A 15856-nucleotide genomic window follows, 5' to 3' on the forward strand; every position below is an offset into this window, starting at 1 on the left:
CCTAGATGTCCTTCAATTGATGAATGGATAAAGAAACTGTGGTATATATATACAATGGAATATTACTCAGCCATAAAGAATGATAAAATTATGGCATTTGTAGGCAAATGGATGAAATTGGAGAATATCATGCTAAGTGAGATAAGTCAATCTCAAAAAACCAAAGGATGAATGATCTCGCTGATAAGCAGATGATGACACATAATGGGGGCTGGGAGAGGGGCAAGAATGGAGGAAGGAGGGACTGTATAGAGGGAAAAGAGGGGAGGGAGGGATGAGGGGAAGGAAAAAGTAACAGAATGAATCAAACATCATTACCCTATGTAACTGTATGATTATGCAAATGGTATGCTGTTACTCCATGTACAAACAGAAACAACATGTATGCCATTTGTTTACTATAAAAATAAATTAAAATAAAAAAAGAAAAAAAAAGTAGTAGACTCTGTTCATTGAATACTTCCTAAATGCTAGGCAACTCCCAAGTGCTTCACATACATTGTGCCAACATTTTACGAGTAAGTATTTTATGCTCATTTTATAGATGGAAACTGAGGATTAATAGCTTGAATAAATTGCTCCAGACCATACAGTTACTGAGTGGAAAGCAGGACTTTAGCACTGGGGCTGTCAAATGTTAAAATCCATACTCTTAAAAAAATTCATACTCTTAATAATTATGTTGATACAATTTTGTTCATATTAACTAAATTTTCATGCCATTAATAAATCAATGCAAACATCATGAAAATGCAATTGTCAAAGCTCCTGTGTGAGTAGGCTTCTTTCATTTAAGTCTTGTAGTCCAGACTAATAACATTTTTTAAATCTTTGCAAATTTGAAGAGCAAAAAATGGAATGTCATTGTTGTTTAAATTAAAATGCATTTCATTACCAAAGACTGAGTTTTCAGATGCTCTTAGTCACTTGTATTTATAGAGATATATATTCCTCAAATAAACACAATGTAAACAAGAAATTTTAATGAGGGAGCTATTGTAGTGGGGGAGTTGGAAGACTTTGATGTAAGAAAAAGCTGAAAACATTTTGATTTATTCCCTTTTAGTATTTTAATTCAAACCAAGTTAACAAAATTAGTAACTCCACTCTTTTTTGCCTGATACAAGTTGTTGCATTAATGGAGAGAAGGCTAACAATTAGTATTTCAATTCTCATGTATAAATGATTTATTTAAAATTACTCAAAGTAGTTGGTTAAGACTTTAAAATTCTCTCCTGAAAATCTTGTTTACATCATTATTTTTTATATTTTAAGAAAAACAGTGAAAGAAAAAAGTATTTTAAAAGATAAATACAAACTAAGCCCTTACTGAAATATCACAAAATGGTGGATAAATCTAGTATTAATGCATTTACAATGCCCAGTTACTCTTATTTCTTCTCTAGCCATAGTATGCTGACAGGAATCTATTTAACATAAGAGTTAGAGCCACTGATGCATTTAGTCTGATTTATCTAGTGACAATGCCTTAGTTACTGTCCAAGGCAAATTACTGTTTTCAGAATGAATCTAATTTTGGCTTAACCTTCTAAGTAATTATAATTCACTTTCCATATACCTTGACAAATATAATTATGAAAGAAGAAAAAAATAATATTGTAGGTGTATAATTATGAAATGTTGAATAAAATATTATTTCCAAAAAGACATATATATATATATATATATATATATACTTTCAATTATGAAGTGCTATGAATACAATAATCTTAATTAGTGTGCTATATTTTGTTGATAAAGTACAGAAGCTTATAGATTTCTTTGTTTAGGAAAGAATATAAAATTATCTCCTTTATTTACTCTAAGGCATATAATTTTCTTATTTACTTAATTAAGGAAATTAAAATCGCATGATCACTTACCCCAATATTAAACATTCCTGTAAAATACTCCATGTTTGCTTGAATGAACCAAATGTTGCTTAAACCTAGTTCATCACTTCTCTTCTTAGCACGAATTAATGATAATTCCTTGTTTTCTATTAATATAACCTAGATTTTCTCAGGAAAAAATAGTACATTCAGTAACATAATCCAACATTAGGGCAAAGCATTATTGCTCTATTCCATAGCCTTAATGATGTAGAGCATATTATATTGATCCTGTATTCCGTGCCAGGAAGTATGTCAGTTATTATGATATTAAATTGAATAAGGTCCTTCAACTCTTGAAACTTAGGGTGTGGTGGTGATATAAGTGAAATAAGCAATAATAATACAGTGTGATAAGAGTTTAATGAAAGATAAACAATGTATAATGGGAGCACTCAGACTTGATGAATAAGTAAGGTTTTTATGGGAAAGTAACATATCAACTGAGGCCTGAGAAGTAAACAGAACTTAGCAAGGGGAATGGAAGAGTGTTAGACAGAGAGAGAAATACATAAGAAGGTTCAAGGTGGGAAAGAGTGTGGCATGTATGAAGAAGTGAGAAAATTGGTACAGTTGGGCACTATGTTCCTGTTAGTGACAGTGGGAATGGAGGCAAAGGGTAAGGAGGGTGGATGTGAGGACTGGGAGAGGTAATGGGAATCAGGTCATGCATTTATGATTAAAGAAGGTCTCATCAGCTTCCATGAATAATACAGATTAGGGGAAGAGAGGGAGAAGCAGGGACAACAGGAGCCTCCAACAGTGATCATGAGTGGAATTAAGACATTAACATTACTATTATTCCTGGTTCTTATTTTGTCCTTATGATTATATCTATTGAAAAATCTTGGATCCCTTTGAATAGAAACTCTGTCAGAGTATATGTGGTATTAAAGCCTTTTTAGCTTTATTTTAGCCAAACCATTTTCCAGTTTCAACCTATCTAAGGTTCCAGGAGAATTATTAGGAAGGGAAACTAAAGATACAACATTCCTGTCTCTGGTTCTCCAGGATCCTATTTTATGAACTTTCTGCCTCTCAAATATGAAATTGTTATTTTCTTTAATAATCAAACAGGTACTTGCCTCTTGTAGGATTCTTAATTTAGTTTTTTCTTTATTCTCTAAGAAAAGAGAATATCCCTCACCTCCAATCATTCTGTTAAATATTATTCTGACCAGTATATCAGTTTTTCCATACTTTTTCCTTCTAAAAGTATTCACTATAGTTAGTTCACATTTCCCAGAAAACTCACAAATACTTGCCCTAATTGAATTTGTATTAAAAATTACTTTTATTCCCTAGACTTTTATGTTATAAGATGGCCACTGTGAGGAACTGATTTAATATGGAAGAAGATTACAAACAACACAAATTTCTAACTGTGGCAATGACTGAATGGTATATTTACTTAAAAATATATCATCACTAAAATATGATGATATATAAAACTATTAGCAATATGAAAAATATTTGTCATAAAATAGTGAACAAGAGCAGGGGGACTAAAATCGTATTTACATTTGTAGAATTTGCAACAGTGTCATTCATATGGGTATAACTTAATGAGAAAAAGGGAAAAACATTTGATAATCAATATAGTAAGTTTGAGTTTTACTTTTATCTCTTCTTTAAAAAACTTTGTTTTTGTTACAGTTTGGATGCAGTGGGTCTAAAGAACATGCTCAGCAAATTTTAGAAGCTAGGATTTCCAGTTATAATTATATTGAAAGTTTAATCATAATTATTTTATTTAATAGTGGAATAGCAATTTCATTAAAATTTTTTTAAAGATATATAACTTTTTAAAATTTGATAATTGTATTGTGGCCCTACTTTAATTTTTTTCCCCTCACAATTCTAAATCTTAGAAGTTTACTTCAAAGGAAAAAGAAAACACCTGTGCCACATATTTGACTTGGGTGAATGATTAGGAACTCTGAGTAAGGGATAAGCCAGACTTGGCTGGCTGAACTGTGTTTATCTGAAACATTTCCTTTTATCTTTTATTCAGACTTTACCTGGCATAATGGCAGCATGTGAGCAAGAACAATTCCAACATGGCCCTGAAAAAGTCAGTACAGAAGCAAGTTAACTTTGGTTCTCATGTCTTTTGCTCATTATAAGACAACAATCTTGCCAAATAAGAACATGACCTTGAATGTAATACAGAAAAGTCACACAAATTGGAAACACTACAAAGGATAAAAGGAGACATATAATACCCCACCACTGCAGAAATCCACAATTCTGTCACCAGGTTTGGCCTGATTTATCACCACGTAAACAAGGTTGTTTAACTGTTGCTGTTTCCTCAAAGCTCGATCACTGGACATTTTACCTGGGAATGACAAGAAATGAAAATAATGCATATTACAAGAAACCAAGAACACAACTTAGAATAGACTATTAGGTTACTGGAGAAGGAGTAAATATATGCATAGATACACATGCACACATGTACACACACATTCTCACATAAAAGAATAAATTTCATGTAATTTAGGACTAGGATTGGAAGACTAGAACCCAGAGATTAACTCTATTTTTGCTTATTTTACTTTTATTCATATTCAACTTTCTTTCAATGGAAAAATAAATGTCCTCTAAAGAGTAGAAACAATAATTGAAACATTAAGTTCAGAGCCATAAAGAAAGTGTTCAATAAATTTCAGCTAGATGGAAAAAAATAATAATCATCTCCTCCTTTTGTCCCTCTCAGAGACATATTGTAAAGATTATCTATTTCCAACACATTGCTTAAATTCCTCATAAAAAGATCATAATAAATACAAACATTTTTATTATTTCACTGGTACATCCTTGAACTCTGAATTCTTCTGGGTAGGATACTTGGAAACCTTGGCATATGAGCGTCACATGGCTGAACTATATCAATGGTTATTGTATTTAGGGAGAAATTGGATTTCCCCTTTTCTACTTTGAAGCTTCCTTTCCTCATGAGTCAGAACATTAATGCAATTAGAGATTAAAGATAGGGCACTTCCAAGAATGAAATACCATGGGCCCAGTACCATGAAAACATTTTAACTTCCCTTTCAAAAGCCACTGGTAAAGTTCACAAAAATATCTTCAGAAGGATGAATGACACTATTTGTTTTTACATATTTCAAGTGCATTCTTTATGAGAGTGGTTTGATAAAAAATCATATGAAAGATACCAAGGTTTCCTTGTTCTATTTCAAAAGGAAAATATATTATTTTACTTTTCTTCTTTTTTCTGTCTTCCTTCTTTCTTATGTTACTAAATCAAATTTTAAAAAATTAGGAAATTTTCATTTTAGGAAAAATAGATAATTATAATTTCATAATTCAGAGGTAACATTTATATACATATACACACATTTTATATGTATGATGTATTTCTATAAATGTATATCCATAAATTCTTAATTTTCTAGCAAGCATACAAAATTAGAAATGTTTTTATGTTGGTGCATTTTTTTTCTCTCCTGTATACTTCAATGGGTACATAATAGTCCACTGATTATATACCATAATTTATGTAATCACTTCGTTATTATAATTATGTGACCATCATCCTACTACATAATATTTAAACAAGTTTCAAACGTAAAGCACAATTGAAAGACTCTTATAGCAAATCCCTCTGTATTAGTCAGCTTTTCATTACTATAACAAATACTTCTTTTTTTTTGTATTTATTTATTTATTTTATTGTAAACAAATGGGATACATGTTGTTTCTCTGTTTGTACATGGCGTAAAGGCATACCATTTGTGTAATCATAAATTTACATAGGGTAATGTTGTTTGATTCATTCTGTTATTTTTTCCCTTCCCCCCACCCCTCCCACCCCTCTTTTCCCTCTATATAGTCCTTCCTCCCTCCATCCTTGCCCCACTCCCTAACCCTAACTCTAACCCTAACACTAACCCCTCCCACCTCCCATTATGTGTCATCATCCACTTATTAGCAATATCATTCGTCCTTTGGTTTTTTTGAGATTGGCTTATCTCACTTAGCATGATATTCTCCAATTTCATCCATTTGCCTGCAAATGCCATAATTTTATCATTCTTTATGGCTGAGTAATATTCCATTGTATATATATACCACAGTTTCTTTATCCATTCATCAACTGAAGGACACCAAGAATGCAAATAATCCAATCGACAAATGGGCTAAGGAAATGAACAGACGCTTCACAGAAGAAGATCTACAAGCAATCAACAAACATATGGAAAAATGTTCAACATCTCTAGTAATAAGAGAAATGCAAATCAAAACCACCCTAAGATTCCATCTCACCCCAATTAGAATGGCAATTATCAAGAATACAAGCAACAACAGGTGTTGGCGAGGATGTGGGGAGAAAGGTACACTCATACATTGCTGGTGGGGTTGCAAATTAGTGCAGCCACTCTGGAAAGCAGTGTGGAGACTCCTTAGAAAACTTGGAATGGAACCACCATTTGACCCAGCTATCCCACTCCTTGGCCTATACCCAAAGGACTTAAAATCAGCATACTACAGAGATACAGTCACATCAATGTTCATAGCTGCTCAGTTCACAATAGCCAGATTGTGGAACTAACAAATACTTCTTAAGAGGCAGGTTACTTAAGAAGAAAAAGAGGTCTATTCAGTTCAGTTTTAGAGGTTCAAAGTCCAACTAGCATAGTACTGGCTGTTGTGAGGACCCAATGACAGAAGGCACGAGAAAGAAATCACATGGCAAAGCAGGAAGCTGGAGAGACCCAAGGTTCAAGGTGAGGCTTTTATAATAGAACTCATTTCAGGAGACTGTATTTCCTTCCTAGGTCAGTTCCTCAAATGACCAATGATCTCCCATTAGATCCCACCTCTTAAAAGTTCCACATCACCTCTTAATACCAAAATCCTGAGAAACAAGCTTCCAACACATGAACCTTTTAGGGGACAAACAGCATCCAAAAAATGGCTGCCTCTATACCTTCCACCTAGATTCCACTATTGACAACTCACTATGCTTGATTTATCACACTTTTATCTATCCACCCTTCTATTCATCCAGTATGCTTTTTATTTTTTATGGCAATGCAGATTTAATTTGGAAGAAGAATAAGAACAAGGAAGAAGAGGAGAAAGGGTGGAGAGCAGAAAACAAAGTACTCTGAGGCTCTTTGGAGAGCTAGTCACAAACACTGCTATAGAGCTGGGTGTGGTGGCTAACACCTGTAATCTCAGTGGCTGAGGCAACATCACAAGTTTAAGGCCAGTCTCAGCAACTTAGCAAGGGCTCTAAGTAACTTACTAAAGCCCTGTATTAAAATTAAAAAAAAAAATTAAAAATGGTTGGAGATGTAGCTCAGTGGTAAAGTGCCTTTGGGTTCAATCCTCAGTAACCTAAAAAACAAAACAAAACAACCCCAAGTACTGCCATGGGAACCATCATGAAGTAAAGAATGAGCACATGTATTTCTGCCTTTGTCCTATCTGTGAATTTCTTAACAGTTCCTAGCCAAAGGATTTTCATAAAAGAAAGTCAAAAGGAATTATCTTTCTGTTAAGAATAAGATGACAGGAAAAGAAAGTTTGGTAAATGGAATATCTAATGCAAATCCTATACCATTATTTCTATTGGAAATTTAGAATTACCTAATTTCCTTAGATAGATCTGTTTCAAAAGCAAAGGTTGATAAAGATCGGTTTTTGCTAGGTATGCATCTTTGCATATAAAAAAATTCATCCTTAAATGAAGGCTGAAGGTAGAGAGGTACTTTCCAGGGTTGTGTTTAAGTAGACAGACTATTAAGTTGCACATAATGCTCACAGAGTTTGAGCTAAAAATACAGCAGCAAATGCCCAGATGCTTTAAGGAAAACCTGCCTCTAATAAAACATTCCCTCTTCCCATTCCAGTTTTATAAATATTATGAAGTTCCTGGAAACATGAACAGGATCTCAGATATATTCAAAGGCAAACCAGTGGTATTTGGAGATATGGTATTAATTTAAAAATCAAATCCTACTTTCTATTTTTATCCCCTATTCTTGTGTCTGAGACATCATTTACAAACATAAAATTACAGTCTACTTTTAGCTTGAGTAAAAATGATGATTATTTAGGTGTAATGGAAAAAGAACCCCAGAAGTAGGATATTTTAATACATATGACGCCATTGGTTCTGTAATGTTAGTTCTTCTGTAGTGGAAACTTTGTCTAGTTAGAAGGTACTTGATTATTTGGACAACTTTAATGTTGTTTGCACTGCCCCCAAAGAAAGAGTGACAAAGTTGATTTTTAAGCTAAGGACAAGTCACATTAAAACACTAGCATTGTTAGTCATTTCAAAGCAACAGATAATGAAAAAAAATCACTGGAAAATGTACACATGTACAGTCAGGACATGGACTTAGTCTAATAATTTATGTCCCAAATTAGGAGTTCTTAATATTTTGTTTCTTAGCCTGAAGTGACAGAGTACCTTGTATATTAGAACTTATTTGTAAAAGAATAATGGTTGGGTGGATATATATTAGACTTCTTTACCAAAGATTCTTTTACTCTTTTGTTTTCAGAGCATTTCTTTGAGATATAGCACAACAACCATATTCTGTGAATTTTTTAAAAAATATAACTAAATATAGAGACAAAAGGCTAAAAGTAATGGTTTACAGATTTTTTTTTTAAAACAAACTTTTTGCTTGAAAAGTTATAAAATCAAGAGAGCAAAATCAAATTCTTTCAATAGACATCTAGTAGTGGATACCACTCTTGGAGAAGATGTAAGACAATATACAAAATTAGGACCTTAGGTGAGAGAGAAGATAATAACCACAAATTTTAATGTTATCAAAAAGGTCTGATTAATAGCAGTAAGACAAGTTGATGAATGGTCCTTTATCATATTTTATAGGGCAATGGACAGTTCACAAAGCCCAGGTTCCACCATGGTAGATAGGGTTTTCATGCTTAAAACAGTCACTAAGCCACCTGCTCTATGCCAGTACTTGTCTATATATTAAGGGCACATTTTCAAAATGAATAAGACAAAAACCCCTGCCTTTAAGGAGCTAGGAGGGTTCCTAAGAACGTATGTGTGTTTATTCTGGGCAAGGATGTGTATATTGAAAATGAAATAAATACTAACTGCTTGAGGCATTAAAGTTGATTTCACTGAAATTACTGACATTTCATCAACCCTTTGTAAAGGAACAGAAGTTTTGCAGATAGAGTGGACTGGGGAAGCGAAGTCAAGAACAATCTAGCTTATTTAGGGGAACCACAATTAACTCACCCATGCTTGCAAATAAGGGATCAATAGGGAAGTGGTAGAATATCAGCTAGAAAAAACAGGTAGGGTCAGATGGGAAAAGACATTGCTTGTTATTTTGCCTCTCTGCATCCTACAGAAAATATGACCTTGCTATATATGATATTTAATGCTTACAGTTCCTTAAAGACTAGTTCTGTGAGAATTACACAGCACTGTTATTTTTATGATATTACATATGTATTCTTTTATAATACCAGTCTACCTACTTTTTACTCTGGATAGGGTCTATCCTTAAATTAGATAAGATTACACATAAAATTCTCTGAAGCATTCAACCTGAATTGATGTTCAACACATTAGGAGATTTAATTAAATGGAAATGAACCAATTAAATTCATTAAGTCATTTTTAAGCCTGGTTTATAACATAAAACAAAACAGAACAAACTCTTTGACTCCAAATTAGATTCTCCACATTTTCCTTCCCAGGTTCCTAAAGGGGAAGCCTAGGCATAATCCTGAAGTGCTATACCTAACCAGTTTTGGTCTCTTTGTGCCATGGCTAATTACTGAGTATGCTTTACTTGGGCATATTACTAAAGTCTCTCCTCAGTCTACCCATGAAAATATCTCTCCCTTTGCTTAAATACTTTTAAGGCTTAATCTGCCTTACAGGAGAAAAAAACCTTGGTTAACGTTCTGGGCTCTAATTGATTTGTCAACCTCACCTTTTGATTCTTTCTATATGTCCCCAAAGTTTCCACTTATCTAAAAAAGTGGTAGTTTCTTGAATTCATGACACTTCATGAGTCAAGTCAGTTTCCTTATATAATTTGTTAGCTTTGTTTGAAACCTATATCCTTGCTTTATAACCTCAGGAACCCTATCACCTTTCCTCACTTCAGTCTGTATTTAGAATATGTATTACTTTTGAAATAATAATGAATAATAATAATATTTTTTAAAAGATGAAAGAGAACACATTTTTTTTTCAAACTCTTTGTCATTACCCCAAATAACTAATATTTTCTACTATGAAGTTTTTTCTTATTTAGTGAAAAATTTCTTATTATAAAATGATAGTATGTAGTAACTTCCAAAGAAAGAACCATTAGTTGAAATTGCTTCTGTCTTCCTGAAATAGGTAAGATGATTTTTACTGAAACTGCATAAGCTTGGTTCTAATTATATGGAGAGAGTAGTAGGAGATTGATAGGCACATAACAGGTACTCAATATAAGTTTTAATGAATGAATTTTCTCTTTAGTTGCGACTTAAACTGCATTTCAAGACAGTATAGTAATTCTGGCATGTAAGAATATGAAAAAAGGTTAGATATCAATGTTATACCTATATTGGTTGAAATAGTAAAAGAGGTCAACTATGAAATAGTGTTTTAAGTAAGGAAGGAAAAGTTTCTGAAAATTCTTGTGAGGTAATAAAAAAGCAGCTATGTAAAGATGTATGAATAGAATTTAGAGATTAGAAGTATAGGAATAGAATTCCTAAAGAAACTCCTAAAACCATGCATGAAACTAAGCAGCAATAGAGTGTTCACATTTAAGGGCAATTTGTTTTAAAATTTTGGAGATAACATGCTGGAAATACTAAAAATTTAATGTAGTCCTTTCACTTTTACATTTTTAAGCATCAACTGCAGGTGAGTGTGGTGGTGCATGCCTGTAATCCTAACCACTCAGGAGGCTGAGGCAGGAGGATTGCAAGTTCAAGGTCAGTCGCAATAACTTAGTGAGGCCCTAAGCAACTTAGTGAAACCTAGTCTCAAAATAAAAAAAAAAGGGGGGGGGGCTGGGGATACAGCTCGGTGGTTAAGCGCCTCTGGGTTCAATCCCTAGTACCAAAAAAACAAAAAACAAAAACCAAAAAAGTCAGTTGCGGGCTAGCATTAATAATCCTCCTGGCCACACTGACCTTGGGGGCAACAATACTCTTACAATAGTGGATATTAATCCTCTGATATCTCCAGCCCCACTCACACATCCTATTGTTCAGTCATGAAATCAACAACAGTGTAACAGGGTGATGACATTTCCACTCGGACAATTTTGTTATGTATATACTATTAGAGTATTCAATAAGTATTAAGTGAAAAGAACAGAATTCAATGGAAATTCATAATGTTAAAAGAGGCCAATTTATACTTCCTAACTGGAAAATAATGACTTCATAAATATCTTTCTCAATATTTAACAAATAAATCTGCAAACTGGGTATGCATAAAACTTTTCTCGAAAATGTTAGGGATCCAAAGATATGTAATACTTGGTTTTTGTCCTTAATGAATTAATACCTTGTTTAAGAATATATTTGAGCTCATAAAATGTATGTTTACATTTTACATGTTTACTGTACAACATACTTTTAAAATAATTTTAGCAGCCATAACTTGCAAAAATCCACGTATGGATTCTAACAGGACTGAGAATACCTTTTGCTGATATGATGCTTTGCAATTTAATAAGCACTTGTGTATTTGAGCTATTATCTAACCCCAAATCTCTGAAAGATTTTTGGGGTGGATGACATCTTCCTTACTTTATAGATGAGGACACTGAGTACTAAAGAGGTTGCTTAAACTTAGCACTTGCTCAAAGATACAGAGCTGAAAAGTAGTGAAGCTGGGATTCTAATGAATTTCCAAATTTAGGTTCAGTCTTCTTTCAACATGATCTGTTATTTCTTAAGCAGATGATTTTGATCAACTAATTAATTTCAGAAGTTCAGTGCTGGTATCTTTTATGTGTGTGAACATTCAACGAAATGAGGTGCTTTGTAGAAGGGAAGTAGGCAATTTCCCTAGTAATTACACCTTAGGGAAAAATTTAATTCTTCAGAATCAGTCATAGAATGAATTTTATTTCAGGTTTTCCTCAAAGTAAAATTTCAAAGAGCAGACTTACCAGTAAAAAGGATCAATTTAAGTTCTGAAAGTCAGTTTTGGAATAAGGCATTAGAGGTCTTATAAGTCACTCTGTTTAATGAATTGACCTTTGATTTTCACCCTTTCTAGAAAGGGACCATATTTCCCCACCTTGTGACTATAGCAACCTTTCTGATTTTATAGAAAAGTGACACGGTGAGGTTGAGCAATCAATTTGTAGCAAAATCGGATTACCCAGGAAGAAAGAAATGAGAATAGATTGGGAAGATCTTTAATGTTACAGTACTGCAGATGCTAACTAAAAATAGCATGTACCTCTCACCCTTCCATATCTAACTCAAAGGCATTTTTTAAAAAATTGATAACTAAAAATATTTAGGCAAGATGAGGGACAAAAGGTGAAGAAAGTATAAGTACATTATTTACTAAATCAAAGCTTCTGTTTTGTTTATAGAAAACTTAGATACAGTAAATAATGGAAATTAAAAATTGCTACTTTTTCTCTAAGATAAAAAAATAGTTTGACTTCAGTATACTAGAATACAGAGTTAAATGCACATATTTTCATTTCATTCAAATACTATTTACATTAGACAAAGTAAACATTACTTTGCTCTAATATTTCAGTTTGGAAAAAAAAAGTCCACAATATCTTCCCAACTAACCACAAGACCAAACTGGAATGCTTTCAGAATGAAAAAAGTTAGAAAACAGTTTATTTTCCTTCTTTTTCAGTGGTTTAACAATAGGAACATATTTTAATAGTTTCATTAACTTTTTGAGGCTATGTAAGCAATTCTCTGTTGGCTTCTAATGGGGTGTGATTCACAATAATTATGTTAAATCAAACTTCTGTGGCCCAAAATGGGGGGTGCTAACTTTCCCAGAGTCAAGAAATTTTAAAAAAGTAGCCTCTTTTGGAATCATTTTCTAATTTCCACTATGATCTGATCCACAAGTTTTCTTGTTTGATTTTTTTCATATCTTTGATTTTTTTTTGAAATGCTGAACATCTATAGTGACATAGTTTCAAATCTTTTGCTAATACTATGTTGATATATACTATTCCCATTGAGATGCAGTTATCTTTTCTGTCTTTAATTTTCTTTGAAATGCTGAATATCTATAGTGACACAGTTTCACATCCTTTGATAATACTATGTTGATATATTATATACTATTCCCATTAAAATGTAGTATCTTTTCTGTTACCACTGAATCTGAGCTCCATGACTACTTAATCTATATAATACATAGATCGCTTCCACTTTTTTTCCCACTGGTTGCTTCCACTTTCTATCTCTTAAGATGCTTGTTCTTGGAACACAGCATCATGCTTTAAGATTGGCCCATCCTCACCAATGCTATGTAGAGAACACAAGCTTTCCTACTATTTTGGTTTGGATATGAGGTGTCCCCCAAAAGCTCCTGGTTAATGGAGGAATATTCAAAGATAAAGTGATTTCATTATGAGAGTTGTAACCTAATCAGGCCATCCTAATTTCAATGGACTCACTGGGTGGTAACTATAGGCAGATAGAGCATAGTTAGTGGAGACGGGTTACTAGGGGCATACCCTGGAAGGGTTCATCTTCCCTGCAGCCCCTTCCCTTTTCTCTCTCTGCTTTCTGGCCACCATGAATGGAGAAGCATTTCTCCACCATTACCTTCTGCCATGGTGTTCTGGGCCCAGATCAATAGAGTTAGTCCACCATGAACTAAATCTTTGAAACCATGAACCAAAGTAAGTTTTTCTTCCTAAGTTGCTCCTATCAGGTATTATTTGATTATAGTGACAAAAAGCTGACTAACACACCTACCAAACCTTGCCTCAATTGCTGAGCTGTGAATAAAATCTGTAATTGTCCTTTAAAAGCACTAAGGCACTAAACTTTGCACTGGTAATCTATGCAACAGAACACAGTCTCCTAACATTGCCTTGTAAGGATTACCATATCAAGTAGTATTTATTAGGGCATTGAGTACACGTGAAATGATGCTGGATAATGAGAATAACCAAAATAGGAAATAGTTATTGAACCTAAGAGTTAAAAAGACAGCCCTATTTATTTAAGTTCCATAAAGACTAAAACTTGAAGGAAATTTGATTTCCAGTTCCACTACTTTTCTCTTCCTAAAGGTCCTAATCCTTGTGGGCTCAACTGTAACTGTTTTGTTTTTTGGTACCAGGGATTGAACATAGGGGCGCTTAACCACTGAGTCCTATCCCCAGACTTTTTTCTTTTTTAATTTTGAAATAGGTTCTTGCTAAGTTGCTTAGGGACTCAATAAGTTGCTGAGGCTGGTCTTGAACTTGTAATCCTCCTGCCTCAACCTCCCAAGTTGCTGGGATGACAGGCGTGTGCCACAGTTATCTGGCTAATGTGAGAAAGTATTGATAGCCATTCAGGTCTAATTTGATAGGTGGTAACTGGCAGCCATAGTGTTTAAAAGTGGTCCAGTCAGTAGCTCTTATCTACCATCCCAGAAATCATAAATCTTTATCAGGAAAATATTTTGAAAAAGGTCCAAATAAATATAGTGCTATTAATTTTTCTGTTAAATAGTAATATACTATCTTTTACAAAAAAATTAGCATTTTTCTATTTTAAAATGTATTATGCTGCCTCCCCTATATAGTTATTTCTGACACCATAGAACTTTTTTCATTTTTTTTTTGTATTTTGATAATATTCCATTCTAATCTCAAAATTAACATTAAACACATGCTGAAGTCTATTTTTTCAAGTAAACGTCATGTGGCAGATGACTTGCAGTTGAAGCATATATCTATAGATGACTTAGATTTTGTAAAAAGTAACATTATTCAAGATTTATCTTGTTGGTTATTGTATATCAAGGACAAGTGATTTTTTTCTGACCACAAACAGATTCAATAAATACTTCTTTCCCTATGAATTCACTACTTAGATCTAATCCTTAGATGTGCAAGTAATGGTCAATAGCTGATTAAAAACTATAATGTGTTGCTGGGTGTGGTTCATACCTGTAATCCCAGTTACAAAGAAGGCCGAGGCAGGATGATTGAAAGTTTGAGGCCAGCATGGGCAATTTGGCAAGACCCTGTCTCAAAACTAATAATTTTTTTTTAAAGAGCTAGTTCATTGGTAATGTGCTTGACTAGCTCAAGCAAGACCCTGGTTTTGATTCTTGGTATTCCCTCAATCCCAAGACCAAAACCAAAACCAAAACAAACTATAACGTGTGAGCACTCACAAGCGCACGTGCATTCACATACAAGTCAATCAACCAACCAAATAACTAAATCACAGTACTCCTTGTGTTTTACTTGTTAAATGAATACTTTCTATATTTAGATAATGATTAAAAAGAATTTTTAGAAGTTTAGAACATTAAGTTAATTTGAAATAAATTAAGGGCAAAAAACTAAATTGGGATGGGTAAGCTATTTTTTTTTTTATCAGAAAATGTGCTTATTTGTTCTCTGTATCTCTCTCAGCCCTTCTGTGATTTGTATCTATATCAATAACATTCAGATCTATATAGTTCAGTTAATATTGCTCTCTGAAACTCTGGATCAAACCTACATCATATTTTCCAAATGCATCATTAATATCTCTGCTTATTCATTCAGGGGCCTTAAGTCAAACATGTACAAAACTTGAACTCATTTGTCTTCCCTCATGAAATTTGTTTACTTTCTGGCATCCTCTTCATTTGTTAATGGTACCATCATCTCTTCATTATCCTCCAACTAAACCCATATCCTAAGTTCATACTCATTTCTCATACTATTGCAAAAAAAAAAAAAAGTAGTCTTTAAATTTAAAACTACCTT

The 15856-nt window shown here is 33.2% G+C and overlaps 1 protein-coding gene across 1 annotated transcript in view; it reads right to left on the reverse strand.

The window, feature by feature from the left end:
* The window catches only part of Gstcd (glutathione S-transferase C-terminal domain containing), a 175621-nt gene that overhangs the window by 25913 nt on the left and 133852 nt on the right, over nucleotides 1-15856 (reverse strand). The window contains exons 6-8 of the mRNA XM_047566603.1: nucleotides 4118-4233; nucleotides 3914-3958; nucleotides 1884-2012 (exon numbers count right to left, since the gene is read on the reverse strand). Coding sequence (XP_047422559.1) covers nucleotides 1884-2012; nucleotides 3914-3958; nucleotides 4118-4233 — 290 coding nt within the window. The remainder of the gene's footprint in view (nucleotides 1-1883; nucleotides 2013-3913; nucleotides 3959-4117; nucleotides 4234-15856) is intronic.

Source organism: Sciurus carolinensis, chromosome 10, assembly GCF_902686445.1.
Source record: "Sciurus carolinensis chromosome 10, mSciCar1.2, whole genome shotgun sequence".
Classification (NCBI taxonomy): domain Eukaryota; kingdom Metazoa; phylum Chordata; class Mammalia; order Rodentia; family Sciuridae; genus Sciurus; species Sciurus carolinensis.